Raw genomic sequence first — 21735 nt, forward strand, 5'->3', positions numbered from 1 at the left:
GTGGGCCATCCTTGTTAAACTCACACAATCCAAGGGCATGCAGAAATGTCCACTGCGTAGTAAAAGCAAGATTAGCAGAGGGAAGAGGGAAGGAACTCCAAAGTCAATTTCATATTGTATCATTGCTGTGATCTTGTATTAGCACTATAGAGAAGATGTAAGGTGAAATCACACAGAAAAAGCTGTGTGTCTGTACATGTGTGAGTGAGCTCACATTTACAAACACAGGATAATTGGAGAGTAATGAAACTACATGCACAGAAGAAATAGTTTCTTGCTGTGAGCAAATAGACAAACTGCGAACGGAGTTAAACCAAAACATAGATCAGCCAGCATTCTGTGTTTGCAATGCCACTGACATGAAAACTATGTTTTAGGGTTGTCCTGTGAATTAACCAAAAACACATTTGAGGTGAAACAGGGAAGAATAATTTGTATCTGCTCTCCTAAGTAAAGTCCAAATGCCCCGAGGAAGTAAGTCTGAAGGCTTCCTTCCATTCAGTCTCAAAATGAACTTTAAAGCTTTTCAATTTACAGTGTTCTACAGTTTCACTTTACTAGACAAAGTTTGTCTTAAGACTTAATGGCTTAAAAAACCCCCATTACAGCCAAAGTCAAATTAAAACTTTCCATGGAATGATGGAATACCAAAATGTACAGACACTGCCTCTTAAGCAACAGAAAGCTAGTCACCTTAAATGATATTTATGCCTTACCTGTTTGAAAAATTCTATCAATGACAGTACACATAAATTGTCCATTGTCCATTAAAACATATCTGATTCCATTTATCTGCATACAATATTCCAAAGAAGGAAACTAGACAAAAGCCCACAGCAGTTTAATATCTCACAGCTCATTAATGTATTTCAAGTGATGAAATTATTTGCTGCAAAAAAATCTGGATCCATAAAGATACCTCCTACACAGAAATGCTTGGATTTACATTGGTTTAGCTGCCTATCTATTCTTAGAAGAGTTAACAACTACCTGTTAGCTTAATGCCTCAAGCTACTGATCCTCATTTCAACAAGGGCTAGGATACTGTTGCTTTACCACCTCATCATCTGATCTGAGATAAGTGGACATCAATGCAACATTCGTGCTGACATTATCTTATCTAGAGCAGCATAGAACTTTTATAACATTCCATGGCAACCAATAGGCTGCCTCAAATTATAATAGGCAAGATGGGAAACACATCTCAAGATACTCAAAAGATAGTTGTTTTATTTGTAAGATAGCCAAACAAGCTTCTGTTTACCCTTAAGGACTTTTTTTAGGAGACATTATAACACCATAAAATCAGAATCAGACTTCAGAAATTTCTGGATCTACCACCTAATCCTAAATAGATGTACAGGCCACAAATGATGTACTAATCTAAATATGATTTTATGTTATGTGAAAATGGAAAAACTGTTACTATAGGCCCATTTGTTTCATCTGAGAGAACCCTTCTCGAGGCATTTCTACGTTCTTCATCATGATTCTATGGTGGATGTCCAGCAGAAACTGACCAAAGAATTGTGCTGGATAAGATTATTTTTTTCAATCACATGCTGAGAAGCATCAAATACAGCAATCCTTGAATGATTACCTGGAAATGTGGAAGGATGATTTTACATAGTATCACACAACATAAAATCATCTTGAGATGTGTCTTCAGCATCTTCTATGGATTGTATCAAATTCTCCCAAATGTTTGCTTTTTTTTCAGATTGTAACAGGGTTGAAATATGTGATAGCAGATATTTTTGACTTGTTGTTCTGAGCCAAAATATTTATACATGAAGCAATAGCCCGTAATGAATCCACCTTTAACTATCGAATATGTGGGGGAAGATATAATTATAGAGTATTGACAACGTTTTTTCTAGTTAGCACTACTAGGAGCTGTCCAACAGAATTATACAAACTGCCGATCAAAAAGATGTATAATACAGCTGAGTTTGGGCACAGAGTGTGTGGGTATAAGTCCTGAAATAGGAGCCATGGGTGGTGCAATGGGTTCAAAAATGCTGATCAAAAATTCGGTGGTTCAAATCCAGGAAACAGGGTGAGCTCCTGTCTGTCAGCTCCAGCTTCTCATGTGGGGATAAAGAGGAGCCTGCCACAGGATGGTAAAACAACCAGACGTCCCCTGGGCAATGTTCTTGCAGATCACCAATTCTCACACCGGAAATGACCTGCAGTTTCTCAAGTCACTCCTGACATGAAAAAAGTCCTTAAATGCCCAGTTTCTTTTTTTATGTATTTAGCTCATTACACAGTCTGTGCATGGGATGGGAACCTCAGTGACTTTCGCTATAAAGGAAGCTAATTTGTGATGACATTTGGTGTATTTAGAGAATAAATGGAGGTTCAGGCTGGTTTTCTTGTAATTCTCACCTTGGACATCTTCCTTCTCTTACAAGACTAGGAAACCCAGGGGAAAGGTAAACTGCCCTTCACATTGCTTTTACTTGTAAACTCCCTTAATGTAGACTTTATGAGTTCTCAAAAGTACTGAATATGTAATCGTATTTTCTGCTGCTCTTATATTGATTGATATTATGCATATTACCTTATTAGCATTCTGGTACTTTGTAAAACTAAGGTAATTTCAGTACTTGATATCAATATGATTCAGCAATTGAGGATTTAATGCTATGAAATGTGTATATTCAAGTTTTGTTTTATAGTCTTTGCAAGCAATTTTGAACATAATTATGGAGCAGCAGAGCATAAATTAGCTTGATAATACCTTGTTCAGTCTTCAGAGAGAACTGAAAAGGAAATGAGAAGATGATTTTTTTTTCCTTATGGAAATGGAAAGGCTGTTACACTGAAACTCCTGTTTAATCATGTGCTCAGCATGTGCATCCTAAGAGGGGTTGAACATGTTGCCTATTCAACAGTAAAACAAACAAAGAATGCACATTATTAGATTTCTATCTTCTCAGAAATTATAAAAAACTTTTGTTTGCTGAACTCTGGCCAGGTACTGGCACAAAATAAGACAGAATAACAAAAGGAAGCAGAAAAGGAAATCTTGCCTTTTACATCAAAATGGGGGAGGGAAAAAGAAGAACTATAAGCTTAAAAAGACCCTATTTTGACAAAGCAAAAGCTTTGCTGTAGGTATATAGGTACTATGATATACTGGTATTGCAGGATCTAGCATAGCTCCAAGTCAGCCACTAGCTCTGTAAAAGTACAGCAGTCAACTGAGATCTTTTCAGCTTGTCTTCCCATTGAAATCCCACTAGGTCAGTTTTTCGTCTGCCGACTTACCTTAAATCTTTCCAAATGAAAGCTCTCACAAAGTCCTTTACTTGTTTCCACCTCATGCATTGCTTATCATGATAAGACACTGGAGCATATGAAACCCTGCTAAGGGGATTTTAGTTTGGGGGACATCTATACTGGCTATTTACTGTGGAATGGACCTGGATCTGCTCTGTGACTGTCAAATGATATATGGAGTTAATCTGGGGTAATGTGGACTAAGGCTATCTTAACATGGCAGTGACCAACCTTAACTAAAGTAAGGAGAAACCCTGAATTCTGGTTCAGAATTTGAAGTATCCCCTGACTTTGGGGTTGTATAAACAGTTGGGTTGTTTCCGAGATGGAACTGATGAAAACTATTTTCACTGTCATCCTATTTCCACCAGGCTCGTCTCCTCCCATCATGTTCTGCTGGTTCCCAGGTTCTACTTCTCACCCATGATCTCCAAACATGTCAGCCTGGGTGACATGGCACTTCTCCCATTGCCCTGACTAATCTCACTGCAGGTGATGGTGGACTAATAGGATCCATGTTATGCCCAGAGATCTCAGCAACATGGAAGATGGGAGAGGATGGTAAGGGTGACCATTCAATGGGGGTGAATTGCATTCAGTACTGCTGAGCAGTTGGGACTCCCTCCCATCCCGCACAGCATGCCTGTCTGACTCATAGTGGGACAGTATAGTTTGACCCTGGTCTTTCAGCAAATCTAATTTAGGGAATGCTATATCTAGGAGTCCTAATCTGGAGATATCTGGCAGACCTAGCTGTTGGGGCTGAGTTTAGCACCTATGTGAAATGTTCATTGAGTGACCACTTATCCATTGCAAAAAAAGAATACACATATTGCCAAAAAGAAAGATGAAAATAGAGCACAAGCTTACTTATAGTCTAGAGCAGGAGTCCTCAAACCTTTCAAGCTGAAGGCTGATTCATGGTCCCTCAGACTGTTGGGGTCCGGATTATAATTTGGAAAAAACCTGAATGAAGTCCTAATGCACACTGCACATATCTTATTTGAAGTGCCAAAAATATGAAAGAACAATACAATATTTAAAATGAAGAACAATTTTAACCAACATAAATGTACTAGTATTTCAACAAGACATATGGGCCTGTTTTTGGCTGATGAGATAGTCAAATTGGTTAGGATTGTTGTTGTGTGTCTTCAAGTTGTTTATGACTTATGGCAACCTTCAGTCTTAAGTTTGGCCTTGGAGGGCAGCCTTAGTTTGGGGACCCCTGGTCTAGAGAGAGATTAAAAGTTAGACCATATCTCTATAATTTAAATATTTCTCCCCACAGAAGAGGAAACACGCCTTCTTGACTTAGATGTGCTGCAAACTGTTAATGGGAATTCCAGTTGAATTACAGCATCAGAATAGCTACATATGTATAGCTGTGGTACATGTCACTATATGAGATATTTACTTCCAATAAAAACGTTTGTGCTGACTGTATCAAGACATTCAATTTATTACTTACACTGCAGTTCGCATTGAGATAATAGTTTTTATACTACAGTCAGCCCTCCATATTTTTGAGTTTAACTTTTGCAGATGTGATTATTTAAGGATTTGATTAATATGTTCTCTCTTGGAATCTTTAGATCCTACAGGGCAGTGTTTCTCAAACTTCCTAATGCCGCAATCCCTTAATATAGTTCTTCATGTTGTGGTGACCCTCAATCATAAAATTATTTTAACTGTAATTTTGCTACTGTTATGAGTTATCATGTAAATATCTGATATGCAGGATATATTTTCATTCACTGGAATGAAATTTGAATACTGGTGGGATTGAGGGGATTGATTTTGTCATTTGGGAGCACTATGGGATTTATAGTTCGCCTACAATCAAAGAACATTCTGAACTCCACCAACAATGGAATTGAACCAAACTTGGCACAAAGAACTCCCATGACAAATAAAAAATACTGTGTTTCTCTGATGGGCTTTGGTGACCTCTTTGACACCCCCTCATGACCCCCCCCCCAGCGGTCCTGACCTCCAGGTTGAGAAACACTGCACCAGGGTGATTCTATGGCCAAAGTCACATAGAAATTGACCAGAGTTGCCAAAGAATATCTAGAGATTCCTAGAGAAATGCTCCCTCAGATTTTTTTTAAAAATCCACAAAAAGTGGAGGTATAAACAATCTTGATTTAATTAGAAATGCCAACATGTTTGCATTGCATTCCATAGTGCTATGCAATTAATAATGATAACAATTGTTACAATTATATTTGAAGTTAAATTCACTTGCCACGGTCTTATTTTTGGATTTTATTTTCCTCTCACTTTATAATTCCCATTTTCCTTTACATTCACATGTATGCCTGCCAATTTAGGATAACATTTCATGCATGTGATGAAGTGGGTACTAGTTTCAGGATGCTCAGCTCCATTTGTTATCTGCTGCATTGCCAACTTTACATGATTTACCTGTACATACTGCTAATATGGTCACCTGAATAGACACACAATCCTATTTACAAAATATTTTACATTACATATAATTTAACATAATGAAACTTTGCATTGATTTGACAGACACCACACCCTATACTGCTTCTCAGACAAGCTGGTAAATCACAGTCTCACATCTTTCTTAAGATATTGGTCTTATTTGGGAAAGTATTCTGAATTCCAAACACAATGCCATGAAAAAAAAAAACTTGATCATATTTGACCTTTGCCTCTGTGAGGTTTTTTTTTTAAATTTTGATACTAAGGTTAGGATGGAGGCAAATACCAGAAGAATTTTGGTCCAGTTTTAGGCTCTAATCCTATTCATTGTTCCTGATATTTATAGTGTTGGATATCCCCCCACCCCAAACCCCCCACCCCAGTGTTATCCCCACTACCTCTCTTTTGACAGCGTTCAGATAATCACGTGGGTTGAGTTAGGTTTTAATAACTACTTGTATTGGTTTTTTGTTAGATTTTAAAATTTGTTGAAGTTTGAAGTACATAACCCCTTGGGTTTGATGTGGATGTACGGGACTGGGTCCCCCTGTTATGATCTGGTCATCGACCATAATCAAGTTTACTTACTTACTTACATCTTTGATTAGATGTGAATAGGTAGATTTTGAGGGATTTACTGTAGGTATTAATAGATATTATTTATAAGCATCACATGAATTAAAATAAAATGCCACTGAAACAAATATTTTACACTTGTTACTTTCCACTCATAATTTAGCTTAACAAAGAAGTCACTGTATGCATGGCAATTCTAACATCTAGGACACGCATAAAGACCATGTTGTTGAAGAAAAACTTCAATTGTCCCTCAGTATTTACTATACTTCTGGGAGTGATGGTATTTACAATACCTGGAGGTCTACATATTGCAATGCCCTGATTTAAGGTTATTTATCATATGGATTGCTACAGCTATGTGGACTGTGGTACACGTTCCAGAATGGAACAGTGGAACCCACAGCAAACTACCGAAGGCAAGGATCTCCTGACAGCAGTTCAGCTTCTCTTAGAACTGGTGTAGTATTATTAGAATAAGCTGTGAAGTAGGGAAAGAAACCATTATAAATTTAATTCAACCACAAACCCAGTAGGTAAGTTATGCTCTATTAGCCCAAGGCCTTCTGTTCATGCTGTGGGGATAATACCAACCAACTTGATGAGCTAAGTATAATTGATATAATGTATTTGAGTTGCTCTGAGTATATACAGGAAATGCTGCATGATTATTATACTATTATGACCACTATCTGAAGTCCATAAACATCTGCAAGTGCTGTAGAAATTCTCTATCACCGTTAAGTCTGTCAGCATCTTATTTAGTTAAATTTATATAAAGAAGCTACTAATTTGACATGGAGTAGCTACTATTTTGGGGAGGACATGTAATAGTCAGAGTATCAAGAGTACAGGAATGGTGTAAACCAATTTAAATTCACTTCATGGAATCCTAATTTATGCTACTGACTCCAACCTGATTAGTTCATTGTTTGAATATGTGTAAACACGACAACAGTACTGGCATAATAACCTGAATGTGCACAGCTGCTTTCGTGCATTTTCTTCTGCACAAGATGCTGTTCCTTATGTTATAGTCTTAATCTAAACATCAGAAGTCAATAGCAGGTATATAAACATGCATATGTTGTTGTAACGTGCCTTCTCCAACTTATGGCAACCCTAAGGCTGACATATCAGGGTTATTTCTTGAAAAAATTTGTTCAGAGGGGGGTTGCTATTGCCTTTCTTTGATCTGAAAGAGAGTGACTTGCCTATAATATTTCCATATCAAAGAAGAGATTCCAATCCCAGTCTCCAAGATCCAACACTCAAACCACTAAACCACACTGGTGCTACAGAAATAAAACTTTGATCAATTAAACAAATAAATCTGACACTCACTGATGAGAGAAAGGGCAAACAGTTTCCTTAAGATGACTTTATGATTTTGAAGGGAGTAATAGATGTAGAGAGAGAATACTGATGCTTTTATGATTACTGGGTGGAAAAGGAAGCCATAACAAAGTCTTTTTAAAGTGTTTCCATTTCAACATTTCTGCTATTAGTCCTCTAATTTGGGGACCTAGCCACTCAGACTTCAGAAAAATATATATTGTATCAAACGAGTAATGAAAAGAGCGCATGAGCTCAAAAATGCTTCAAAAACGTTCAGAGATAAAAAGTACTATATACTTTTTTTTTGGAAGAATGGTCTATATATCACCAAATAATGTGATGACTAAATTACTGGTGTTTATTGTTAAGCTTTAAAGCCTTCCTTCTTGTCTAATTGTGTCTTCTTCTTATATTTGAACAGCTACCTGTCCTAATGAGTGGATGAGTTTATAAGCATACTATAACCCAAGGATGTATCATACTGAGAAGGTCCATAAATGGTATATGAAGTGGTAAGAATAAATCCCTCAGTTTGGACACTGAAGTTCCGGGATCAACTGAAACTTCCCGACTTGAAAGGAAAAACACTGTATCAAGAGGAATTGAAACTGTCAGCAAGAGAGCTGAACCTTCTCGCCCTTAAATTCCTAATTAGAGCAGCCACAGTGGGAACTGACCATTGAAGTGACAAGTACAAGAAAGAAGGAAAACAAGACTTGTTAAGACGACTGTACTCAAACTAATTACTTCCCAGTAATCATGCCATCTCCAGTAGAATTTCATCAGACACAAAGACATCAACGGCTATTTAAGTCCAGTTTGGTCCAATTGCAGTAATTGTATTTAAACTGCCTGAAATTCAACCTTTTGGCTTAACTATGTTGTGGTTTAAACTGCAAGTGAGTCTAATATTTTGGAGAATGTTGAGAGATTAGAATAAACAGTTGTGTCAATTTACTACAATATGATCACAGTGACTTTTTTTTATAATGCAACAAATGCATCTAAATAGAAGTAAATAATCTTGTTTCACTGAAGACTAAATTGCCTCATGAAAAATGATCAAAATATTCTAAAACTTGAAAACTAGACTGCTCCCTTCTGTATGTACAATACCTGAAGACTGCTTTTTATTAAAAGCTGTTATAGATTTAGGTAATATTTCAGTTGTTTTGATTTAAATAAACTGTACAGGTCCCTAGAGCTCATCAAGTTATGAAAATATTATTTGACATTCATCTTTTCTATCCAAAATTGTAACTATTAGTAGATAGAACCTGTAATGTCATTTATATCATTCTTGACCTCTTGTTCATGCCTGGTTTAAAGTATTCCTTGCCCTTCATTTTTAATTGGTCCCAATTCATTAAATATGCTGCAATGGTTTTTATGAAGAAAAGTAAACATGGAAAAATTTACAAAAGTTATTAAGTTGCAGAGGTTGCTGCTAGTCATAAATAGGAAACAGGCAATGTGTTCAAGAGACAGAGATTATACAGAAGGCCATGCAGGTGCCCACAGATGTCTTTACATAGCACAATTGGACTCAAGGATATGTACAGTTAGAGTTTTATCATTTCTCAAGTAAGAGGTAGTGTAAGGATCAGGGCAGCAAGCAGTAAGAGTCAAACCACCTGGCTAGCATTGTGTAATTACAGCCAGGGTGAAGTAACTGCTAGGGCAATAAAGGAGCAAAACACTACTCCTTGTTGAGGTGTTGGAAGGTTGGAGTTCTGAGACGCTTGTGTCCTGAGGAAACTGAAGGTTGGAATATCATGAAGAATTGGACTACAAAAAACAACCTGCTTCAAGTAAGAAATCTCCAGTTATCTGGAAGTAACAGGAAAAGAAGGCTGAAGAAATATTTCAGTCTTCAGGCACTGTAAATTGACTCTGTATGTATGTGTATATATATGTGTGTGTGTGTGTGCATAAAGTTTGCTGCAAAGACAAAGGTGTGAGTTTACTCCTTAATCGGAGTGGGACTACATATATTAATCTTCATCATCACGTGTATAACAGTAAGATCATATACAAACACATTGAATGTGGTGAAATTATGTTATATCAAAGCAACCAACATTATAAGACTGCAACATAAAGTCTGCAGTAGTCGATGGCAAATGATATGCACCTATTCACAGTGATACATAGCCATGAATAATGACTTCCATATCGCTGTGGTGGGTTTTACTCCAAATGTAATGTAGTTATCCAAAGCGCTAAACCCAAAATAACTTCAATACACTGGATAGGTCCTTTAAAGTTCAGATTCTCCACCCCACTGCCATGGAAGCTACCAGCTGCCATTGCTGATACAAACCACAAAAATCATCTTCATGACACATGGATGTTAGGATTGTTGAGTAATTTGTATGCCAATTTTTTAAAAAAACTTTTTAGTGATAAAGGCAGGTTATTCAAAATGTGAATATTGCATAGGAAATAGACACTAATAAAAAGCATTTACATCTATAAAGACACCTCCAAATAAACACTGACAATTTGATAGTCTAGAGTTAGACTGCACCATGACATTCTGCAATACTTTCAGAATTGAACACTATTTCTGTCTTAATATATCCACAAAAATGTGTAGTGCAAGGCTAGAAAGCCACACCTAAAAACTGTCATGCCAGTTTCAAATGCTAATCAAGGTGGCCAATTGAAGCATTCACACCTAGCCCAAGAGTTCTTTCTCCCACACTGGACCTTCCATAGATATATAAACCTCATTTTCCTAGTTTCCAACAAACCTCACAACCTCTGAGGATGCTTGCCACAAATGCAGGAGAAACATCAGGAGAGAATGCTTCTAGAACATGGCCATACAAGCTGAAAAATATACAACAACCCAGTGGTTCCGGCCATGAAACCCTTTGACAATACCCAGAAAGTTATTTCTGTTCTTTACAATATGTTCTGTCCACTTGCTCCTTATGAAACAAGTGTATTCATGCACAAGAATTATTACATAACTGAATAAAGAAGTAGTGTGGCTCTATAAGATAAGGAATACACTACCATTTAGACCAAGTAATTTATGTTACTTCATATTTAAAAAAGATGATTCAGAGGGATACAACCAAGTAACACCTAATCTCACATCTAATTTAACTTTGTTCTTATTCATTTAATTGTTGTACCCCTTTGCATATTAAGCATGTCAAAGCATTCTCAGAATGTTGTTTTGTGTCTTCAAGTCATTCCTGACTTGTGGCAATTCTAAAGTGAACCAATTCCATAAAGTGAACCAATTTCATGGAAGAATTTGTTCAGAAGGGGTTGCCACTACCTTCCTCTGAAGCTGAGAGTGCATAACTTGTCCAAGATCACCCAGTAGGTTGCTGTGACCAATGAGGGATTTGAACCCTGGGCTTCCAATGTCCTTGTTCAATGCTCAAACCATTGCACCACAAGATTGCTGTGAGTTTTTCCAGGCTGCACGACCATGATCCAGAGCCCCTGGTGACACAGCAAGTTAAACCACTGAGCTGCTGAACTTGTTGACCAAAAGGTTGGTGGTTTGAATTCAGGGAGAAGGGTGAGCTCCTGCTGTTAGCCCTAGCTTCTGCCAACCCAGCAGTTGGAAAACATGCAAATGTGAGTAGATCAATAGGTACCACCTTGGCGGGAAGGTAATGGCATTCCATGTAGTCATGCCAGTCACATGATCTTGGAGGTGTCTACAGACAATGCTGGGTCTTCAGCTTAGAAATGTTAATAAGCACCAACCCCAAGAGTCGGATATGACCGGACTTAATGTCTGGGAAAAACCTTTACCTTTAACCTTATGGTTGAATCTCTGAGGATGCATGCCATAGATGTGGATGAAACACCAGGAGAGAATGCTTCTGGAACATAGCCATACAGCCCAGAAAACTCCCAGTGATTCTGGCCATGAAAGCCGTCAACAACATATTGTAGCACACATTAAAAGGTAACACCGACTTTCCAAAAATGTTGTTTTGAAAATATATATAAAACTAAAAAATGTGGTTCTGACTTATACCTCACTACAAAAAAAATTATAATGCGGTTACTCCAAAAGCAGGAACAACATAAAATTTAGTAATATAAACAGTGCATATTGCTTTCAGCCATTCCAGCAGCTATGAAAATGCTGCTCGCTGTCAAGAAACAAGCAAACTCCAGCTGAAACTGAGTTTACTAATGAAAGACTTCTATCAGATATTTAGATAGATATTTATTGGTTCTCTGGATAAGATAACCATTCCTATTGAAACAATCATATTTGCAACATTTTAAAGGGAAGCCACAACAGAACTAAGAATGCCATTGCATTGCTCATGTCATTTCAGGGTTACCTCTACTGAACCTTTAGTTCATCTTTATTTATAAACCAAGCACTTCTAGCAGTCTTCAAAATGAAACATCAAGTTAATTTTACACATTCAATAAATCACATGATAATTAAATTTCTTGCAAAGATCAAGCATGACACTGATCCTGCTGTTTAACAAAGGTTTAACGTACTAAAAGCAGCACCACCTATTGGATACAAATATAGGTTAATATCTACTTTATCGGTTGTAAAACTGGGACTTAGATAGAAATGACTGCAGTAAATCTTGATTCTCACAGTAGTAGAAACAATATGTTCCTCTCTCTTTGGCAGATGCTAGTATTGTAACGTAATAGCCACGATTGTATGTCGCATACAAATAAGAACCTTGCGTTTTGTTTGGTGATTGATGTTTATCGCATTGGTATTTAGCAATCTGACTCTTTAACACAATATTGGTTTAACTCAGAAGCCTGTTTTCAAGTCCTGGCAAAATTAAATAGGAGGGACGGGCACACTAATATGCAAGTGAACACATTCAATATTAATTTGATTATGTAAGCTGCACTGTCAAGGAGGAAAAATCAAGTCTGGATGCACGAGTCCTGAATTGAATGCATTGATCGGTGAGCATATTATTTTCTCCTGACACATAGAAATCTATGTGATGCTATTAGTCTGAGGAACCCCCTCAGCCATACAATGGCTTCCCAGCCTCTGCCATCCCATTGCTAATTTTGCATTTTAGTAGGAAGAGATATCCTTGGGATAGCACTCAGTACCTAACTGCCCGAACACGCAATGCCATCCAACACCCCACAAAGGCAGGTCGATGCCTGTTGGACTGTAGGCGATTTCTCATTCTCCGACTCCCTCCCTTTGGTCATGTGTGCAGGGACTCCAAGGGGAGTGTTTCAGAAGAGAATGGCTGAAATACTATCCGCCCACCCCTGCTTCCCCGTGCTTTGGGGAACTCCCATGTTTCAGAGCAAAGCCCCTGAGCATGGAGGGTTGGAGCATGAGGCACCTCCAAATCAATGTGTCTCCCAGGAGAGACACTGAGAAGACATAAACCTCCTCCTCAACCCTTTGGTCAAGAAAGGGGGAGGAGCCGCTTTGCCTGGCTTCAAGGCACATCCCTGGTTTTAGAAGATGCTCATCTCACCTAAAGGAATGTGCCCAGAAAAAAAGGGGCCAAACTCATCAAACCTGAACCCTGTGAGAAGCAGGTTAGGGAACTGTGTCTGTTTAGCTTGGAGAAATAAAGGTTGTGTGTGTGTATGTGGGGGAGGGGTCAAGATTAAAATACTTTGATTGTGCTTTTCCTGCATGGCAGGTGGTTGGACTAGATGGCTCATGTGGTCTCTTCCAACTCTATGATTCTATGAAATACTGGTTTAAATATTTGAAAGACTCTAAAATCAGGACAGTAAATAAAGATCAATATTCAGAAGAAGGGAATTCCAGACAAGAAACAACCAGGGCCAGCTAACACCTCCCAACAAAGGATTACCCCAGGCAGGAAACAGCCAGGCTTTGAAGCTGCCAGGCTATTCAATGCTAATCGAGCTGGCCAGTTAAAGCATTCACACTTGCCTCAGGCAAACAAGAGTTCTTTTTCCCACCCTGGACATTCCACAGATATATAAACCCCACTTCCCTAGTTTCCCACAAACCTTCTACATTCTGCAAATATATAAGCTCTGTTTTCCTAGTTCCAACAAGACCTCACAATCTCTGAGGATGCCTGCCATAGATGTAGGTGAAACATCAGGAGATAATGCTTCTGGAGCATGGCCAGACAGCCTGGAAAACTCACAGCAACCCATTTAAAAGGATGTCACATTGAGGCGGGGGGGGGGGGTGCCTTAGGGTTAGAGTCACCTGCGGGCTGAGAAACGCGGTATACGAATATAGTAAATAAATAAATTTTCTATGTCTCTATGACACAGAGCAATGGAGTCAATGTGCAGGACAAGAGATTCCACCTAAACATTGGGAAGACCTTGCTGATGAGCTATTGAGCAGTGGAAGATGTGGTGGAGTCTCTTTCTGGGAAGGTTTTGAAGCAGAGGCTGGACAGTGGAACTGGACAGCCATCTGTTGGGAATGCTCTGATTGTATTCTCCTGCCTGGAAGAATGGGGTTGGACTGGATGGCTATTGGGATTGCAAAGAACAGGTGCTTTTCTGGGCCACCACAGGTCTCTCCAGTTCTTTCCTGGGGCACTACAGGAGAAGTTTGTCTCTCAGAACCAAAGAGGAGGGAAGGAAGGAGGGGGATATCTCTCCAAATCGACAGAATGGGGCAGAAGGAAAGGAGAGGGCAAAGTTCCCTGACCCAAATGACCCACGCTTTGGAAGCCTATGAGGAGCGGCTTAAGGGCTGGGGCAGTTGTCGTCTCTTCTTCCCACTCACCTATCTGGCAGAGGCAGCAGAGCTGGAGGGCAGCGAGGAGCGAGGGCCGAAGGGCGAGCATTTCCACACCGCCTGGGGAGAGCTTTCCTCCTCTTCTGTTTCTTGCTTTCTTCGAGTCCCTGTTTCCTCTCACCAGGGGCACGGTTCAGCTTTCGAGGGAAGCCAGGGACGGGGAGTGAGGAGAAGAAAAAAGGGCGCCTTTCAGCAGGAGGAACCTGCGCGGGAGCCTGGCAAGAGCCGCCGCCTCCCGGAGCGCATCTCTGAACAGAGAGAGACTCACACACAGAAAGAGAGGCTTCCCCTAAAATTCGCTCCAAACGCAAAGGCTGGCTCGCTCTCTGGCCGTCGAGGAGCGCGCGAGCTCGCCCGCGCGCACGCACGACCACTCCGGCGCGCGCATACGTGCGTGCGTGGAGCGAAAGGGGGATTACTAGCGGCGGGCGCGCGCCTCTGCTGCTGGAGAGCCTCGCGTGCCGGGCTCCAGGCTGGCTTTCCCAGGCGCGCGCGCGCACGCTCCCCGGCTGAGGAGGAGAAGCTTGGAAGGAAAGCGAAGGGAGAAGGGAGGTCTTCAAGATGGGGAGTGGGAGGCGAAAAGAGGCAAGAGGGATAGAGATGCCTTGAGCCCTTTGCTGCACCTGAAGGCGCCTGCTTCACGTTTAATGTCCTCGAAGATAAAGAAGAGCGGGTCCAAAGGCTTTGTGGTTCATTAAGTCGGAAAAGACTGCCTTCTTCTCTTTTACCTCTGTATGCGAGAACAATGGCAGTGAGGAGAATGGTGCTGAATCAATCTCTATTGTGTGTGCTATGCAAGAGAAGGGGAGTATCCGCTCATCGTAAATGCCAACGCAGGAAGGGACTGTGAGCATTTCCTTTTGCCACCAAATTGCAGGGTGAGCACCAGCTGGAATTCCCATCAGGTTGAGGATTTCTGGGCTTGCCAGAATAGAGGCTGAAGGTGGTGAAGGGCTCCCCTCAATGCCCCCGCCTCCCCGAACCCAATTTTTACCATCCAGCAAGATGAGGAAATACTAAAGGAGCACATACTCCTTTTTGAACAAAAACAACCAGCTGCTTTTCACAAGCAACCACTTCTCATGATGGAGAAGCGCTTCCCAGAAAGAATGGGTAAGGAATCTGTGTCAGGGTTAAGAAGAAAAACCCAATGCTGGTTCACCAAGATCCTGACACCAAGCAACTGTAAGCAAGCAGAATGCCCCAAGCATTATTCTGCTACCCAGGATCCTTTAATTTGGAGGTGCTAGGGATTAACGGCGCTCCATGCAGTCATGCCGGCCACATGACCTTGGAGGTGTCTACAGCTCTTCGGCTTAGAAATGGAGATGAGCACCACACCCCAGAGTCAGACATAACTGGACTTAATGTCAGGGGACAACCTTTACCTTTTTAGGGATTAAAGCAGTGGTTCCTAACCCGTTTTGACCAGGGACCACTTGACCAGGGATGTTACAACATGATTGATAGCTCAAAATACTATCATTGTAAGAATCAGTTATGAGTCCAAAGACATGGCCTTAGAGTCAGAAGAAAGGGAGACTTGTACCTACAATAGTATTTAGGAACTGAAGGTAACAGCCCTAAATTAGTGCCAAAAGGGTTACTAATCCGTTTTTGGTCAACTGTAGATTTGGTTTGGTGATTTCGGGTGCTGATTCAGAAAATTGTGTTGGATAGACCACATCAGCTCTAGTTTCTGATACAGAACATATGCCATCCAGTAGTCGCCATTAGCTCACCCACAGAAACCCATATTTCATCAGCCTTGACATTATAAGAAGGTTTCGTGAGAGCAGTCACTCTTGCTGCAACAGTGTAGTAATCGTCAGGCTGAGGACTATATTTTAGTTCTTGCGGACTACTGGTGTCTACAGACCACAGATTGGGAACCAGTGGACTTAAGGCACTAGATCTCATCTGAGATAGGACACCGCTAACAAATGTCAGGGCTTTTAAAACTTCTCCACTTGGGGCCCCTCTTGACCCAAATCATTTTAACGTGACCCCAAGTATATAAAATAGGCATAAAAACCAAACTTTTGCAGATAACAAATCCACATTTGCAAGCCTTGCTAAACAGGTTGAGTTCCCTTTTTATGAAGTACAGCTGAAGCATCTTTGGCAGAGTCAAACAGAGTAGTGTGGATGTCTAAAACAGTCCCTAGGTGGCATTCAGAAAACTTCTGTAATGTTTTTTCAAGATCCCAAAATTGTACCATTTGGGATTTTCCTGCTTCTTGGCAGAGCGGTTGGACTGGATGGCCCACGAGGTCTCTTCCAACTCTATGATTCTATGATTCTAGTGCTCTAGTCTAAATTTCAATAGAAGAAATTGACAAACCAGCTCTTAAGTATTTCTTGGCTAAGACAACTATAAAATTTGCAGAGTTGCCCTAGCTCAAAAGGCAATGTCAAGGCACACAAAGGAACTAAACTGCATGCAAATTATGCACTTTACTTCTGAGTTATAGTCTTCCTCAGTATGAAGTGGGAGTTAAGCTTTTCTAAGCAAACCTGATGTATCTAGACATCATCACAACCCATGGCTTGCATTAACTGTAATTTAAATTGGAATTGAAGGTTTGAGCTTCCAAATGTTGTATAGCAGTGGCTTCCAACAAGAACTAAAATATGGTCTGCCGCCTCACCATTTCTACACCACTGCAATGAGAGCGACTGGTCTCGTGAAACCCTCTTATAGTGCCGAGTCAACTGGGATGTCGGGAGGGGAGAGGCTGACTACCCATGAAAGGCATGACAATAAGCCTCCTGGATGCTGCTTCTCCTCCTTCCTCCTGCCCGCCTCCTGAGCGAAGCCATCCCATGTGGCGCCTGGAAGTAGAGCCGCCTTGGTGTCTTTGTGTTTAACCCCTGTTCCTGGGGTCATTTGGGGTGCTGATTCAGAAAATTGCATTGGATAGACCACATCAGCTCTCAGTTATTAAATATGGTTCTCTGCAGGGAAGCAGATGGTAATTACTGGATGGCATCTGCTGTGTATCAGAAACTAGAGCTGATGTGATCTATTCAATGTCATTTTCTGAATCAGCACATCAAATAGCCAAACAGAATCTAAAGTTGACCAAAAACAGATTCATAACCCTTTTGGTACTAATGTTGGAGAGTGTTGCCTGGTCAAGTGGTCCCTTGTCAAAAAAAGGCCGGGAATCACTTTTCTATAGGCAATCAGACTGGATGTCCATGCCCCAGTCAACCCAGAAATGTGCTCTATCCCTGCAGATCAGACATAGTTTCTGATTAAATGTTTTGGCCCTTGTTGACTTAATTTTGTGGTGGTAGATTCAGACACAATTCCATTCATAATCTTCTCTTGTTTATCTGTATTTCTTCTGTATTTCCCCTTACTGCTGAAAATCTATTAGGAAAGAAGAACTGGAAAAACTGGAGGGACTTTGACATCTGCCTACAAATGAGACTGTATTAAATTGTAGAGCTGGATTAAGGGAGTTAACCCATCTCAGGGAAGGTCTACCTTCCTTTCCTAGGGACATGCAATTCTTAACATATGTTATGACTGAAGTTAGGAACATCAGGACTTCACATGAAGATAACCATAGGTTTTTCCATACTTCTCATTGCTAAAATGTGAAATGATAGTAAAAAATAGCAATCCTAGACTATTTAGAGCAACACTGCTTTTAGGATGAAGGACCTCTGGGCCAAAGAATGTGGTCTGGTTTCTAGACCTAGAAAACGTTTGCTGAACTCCCACACAATTAATTGATTGATATCCATCCTTTCCCCCAGCATGGGATTCAAGGCAAATTATAACATGTGGGACACTCGAGTCCCAACAGCTGAGAGAAAGCTACACATTTGACGGCATGCTTATCTTTTATTGGAGCATGATGCATCATACACACACAAACACAGCCCCATTGATCCCTGTATGTTTCACAATCTTCACTCTATCAGAATAAAAAGGGAGAACCATTAGGTAGGTGTAAGGCACAGGACAGAATGAAATGAAGAAGAATGTACCCTTTCAAGAGCAGAAAAATGGATTACTTATCTATTGCTACACTTGTCCTAGAGAATAAGAAACATAATAAAATAAGCAATGTTGTAGCTTTTTATTAGATCATTTTCTCTGGTTGTCAGAATAAGCAATTTTTGAATTATACAAAAGAGCACTCGAGAGGGCTTGCTGTACTATTATCTGTACATAAGCATCATGAGACTCCTCCAGACAGCCAATTTGTGTTACATGGTGTTTCATACCACATAATAGCCCATCTTTGCCACTTCCTTGCCCCAAACACTCTTCAATGAAAAGGCTCATTTCTTGATATCTTTCTTACGATGTTTAAATGTAGGTGTGTCCAATGATTTGATGATATGTTGTAGTCCACCCCATTTTGCCTCCAGGTGTATTGCAGTTTTTTCATGGGACTTTATTACATGAGGCAGACAAACAGTGCTGGATTTACCATTGTGCTTAGTTGTGCTTAAGCACAGAGCCCCATTGCCTGGGTTGGGGTGGGGATCTTCCTATCAATTTTTTTTAATGATGGATTTTGCTTATGTGCCCAAATTACCTGTCCGAACGCATCTCCTCCTATGAACCATCCCAGAAATTAAGATCCTCCAGGGAGGCCCTGCTTTCTGTCCCACCATTGTCACAGGTGCGATTGGTGGAGACGAGAGACAGGGCCTTCTTGGTTATTGCTCCCCGACTATGGAACTCCCTGGTGAGATCAGGTTGGCCCCTTCCCTCCTGTCCTTTAGAAGGATGGTAAAAACTTGGCTGTGGGACCAAGCTTTCGGGACAGGGCAATAAAGCAGCAGTGGGAAAGATGACCAGACCAATTAGATTTGACGCGGATGACTAGGATGGTTTTAAATGGTGTATTTTAATATTTTGATAAATGTTTTTAAATGTTTATGTATGTGTATGTGAATTTATGTCCCGACATTGAATGTTTGCTGTGTATATGCTGTGCTCCGCCCTGAGTCCCCTTCGGGGTGAGAAGGGTGGAATATAAATGATAGAGTTGATAGTCTATTGGAGTGTGCCACAAAGGAGGCAGTGTAGGCCTACCAGGATTACCTCCTTCAGGGCCCAAGTAAGGGGCCTCATAACTTAATTAGCACAGGGCCTCATGTATCCTAAATCCAGCACTGCAGACAAGCTAGCCTTGCAGCTATCAAATGATGTTGTGCGGATCCTGCTCAAGTTTGTCTCCTCTGTGATTGTGCATCTCTAGTTATCAATAGGTAAAACCCACTAATAGCTCTCAATCCCTTTATGTTACCACCATCTACCTTAATGTGATGGGTTCCTTCTGCTTCCACACCAGAATGCCATCAGTAATGTGACATCATTGGGTGGGATTCTCCTCCTTTCTTCTTTCTTCCTTGCTTTTCCCAGGCTGGGTATTTTCCTTTTATATATGTCTTTGGCTTTAAAAAAATTATAATGCCAAAATTGCACAGTTATACTAATAATAAAATGAACCAAAATAAAGGAACTTCAATGATACAAGAATGCAGAGTTTTGAGGATGTGTGGAAACCTTATTAAAGTATCATGCATAGGCAAACAGTACAATTGTGCTACTAAAGAGAGGTGCAATATCAAAAGTGCTCAACCATCAGGTATGTCTCCATTATCTGTGCCAATGTGACTGTGGGTTAGTGTGATAAAGTCCATGGTCTTTTTTCTCCTCAGTGTCTCACCTTAATGTTTTTGTTTTTTTTAAATGTTAGCACCGTTGCTGCAAACTGTCCATGATGGCATCACTGTCTTTTTCTTTGAGATGAAATTACCTACAGAAAGAAACATTAAATGAGGGAATGTTTTCCAGTGGGGCCAAAAAGTTAATGAAGAGCACAAATAAAATGGAATCCAGGCAAAAGAAATCCAATGAGAATTACTATGACAGTAAACTTCCATCTGCTGCTAAACTGACCCAGGCAAGTTAAATCTGTTTCTGATGTTTTTGTTCAGTCCCTGCTGGGTTCCCTTTACATTAAAGGTAATCAGATGTACGTACATATCTCGTTGGACTGGAATTCATATCAGCCTCAGCCTCTATAGTCATCAATAGTGGGGAAATTGCAGGACTGTAGTCCATAACCAGCTGGAAGGTGGCAATTGTCATTCCCATGATTCATGACAAAAAACAGAAATGCATCACAAGCTGTGCCCCCATTGGTACAGAAATGTAACTCAGGAGGAGGGGACGGGGGGGGGGGGCAGACTGTGACATCTTATAGATCAACTTGGGTGACTTCCAAGACATGATGTTGTCAACACCTCTGTTAAGGTTTTTTTCAGACACCATCACTGTCAAACAGCCCTTAGCATCAGGATGTTCTTCCTATTATTCAGGTGAAATCTCTTTTCCTGAAATTTGAATTTATTGCTCCATGTTCTAGTCTCTAGAGCAGCCTCCTCCTAAATATTTAAACATGGCTATCATGTTCAAATATTTAGCAGCACAAAACAAACTTGCCCCCTTTCAAATATTTAAACGTGGCTATCATGTCCTTTATTTCTCCAAGATAAAACAGATGTCTTTTACGCTTCTAAATATGTCATCTAGTATGATCATACAATCCAGATTATTGTCTTGTTTGGGTAAATGAGGGCACATCCTAGGTGAATTAGTGTCTGTCCTGAAAATACACCATCAATTTTTTAAAAGTGCTTGAACTATTTCCTTAAAATATAGTTCTAGCATTCCAGGAAACACATCCCAGGTATCTTCCCTCTCTCCCCCCCCCCCCGCCTCTGTGTGTATGTGTGTATGTGTGCGTATATATATGTGGGGGGGGGGGGAGCAATGTATTTTTGTGGTTGATTTTCCATGGGCTCCCACTTCCAAAGACCATTGCTACCCACACCAATGATGGACCTGGACCAAACTTGAGACACGGATTCCCCCATGACCTACTTTACATCCTGGTAAGGTTTGGGAGACGATGGACCATGAACAATGGGATTTGTAGTATTTTCACTCAACTCCAGAGACTACTGCAAACCTCATCAGCTATGTATATGGACCAAACTTGGCACACAAATCCCCCCATGACTACTTTCAATACAGGGTTTGGGGAGAAATGACAGAGGATGATGGGACTCACAACCCATTTATATCCTTATGCATTTTCTAATGGGTCCATTCATGACATCCAAAAACAAACAATGACTTGTTCTAATGTTTATCTTTACCCATTTATCCCATTCCTTTGTCCTATTGTTTACAGTCTGGCCATGTTTACAGTAGTTTACCACCATTGGTTGATGAGTGCTGTTTTTAATTGAGTATTAAGTTGTTTTATATGCCTATATGTTTTATTCAACTGTATTTTATA

General features: G+C 40.3%; 1 protein-coding gene across 4 annotated transcripts in view; it reads right to left on the reverse strand.

Moving 5' to 3' along the window:
• PTPRZ1 (protein tyrosine phosphatase receptor type Z1) overlaps positions 1 to 14781 on the reverse strand; it is a 127670-nt gene extending 112889 nt beyond the window's left edge. For 2 of the 4 annotated variants that reach the window (XM_060777730.2, XM_060777729.2), the window contains exon 1: positions 14381 to 14781. In XM_060777730.2, the coding sequence (XP_060633713.2) occupies positions 14381 to 14441 (61 nt within the window). In that variant the 5' untranslated portion in view covers positions 14442 to 14781. The remainder of the gene's footprint in view (positions 1 to 14380) is intronic. The other 2 variants (XM_060777734.2, XM_060777732.2) reach the window with 1 other exon arrangement.
• Positions 14782 to 21735: the final 6954 nt, after the last annotated feature.

This window comes from Anolis sagrei, chromosome 5, assembly GCF_037176765.1.
Source record: "Anolis sagrei isolate rAnoSag1 chromosome 5, rAnoSag1.mat, whole genome shotgun sequence".
Taxonomy (NCBI): domain Eukaryota; kingdom Metazoa; phylum Chordata; class Lepidosauria; order Squamata; family Dactyloidae; genus Anolis; species Anolis sagrei.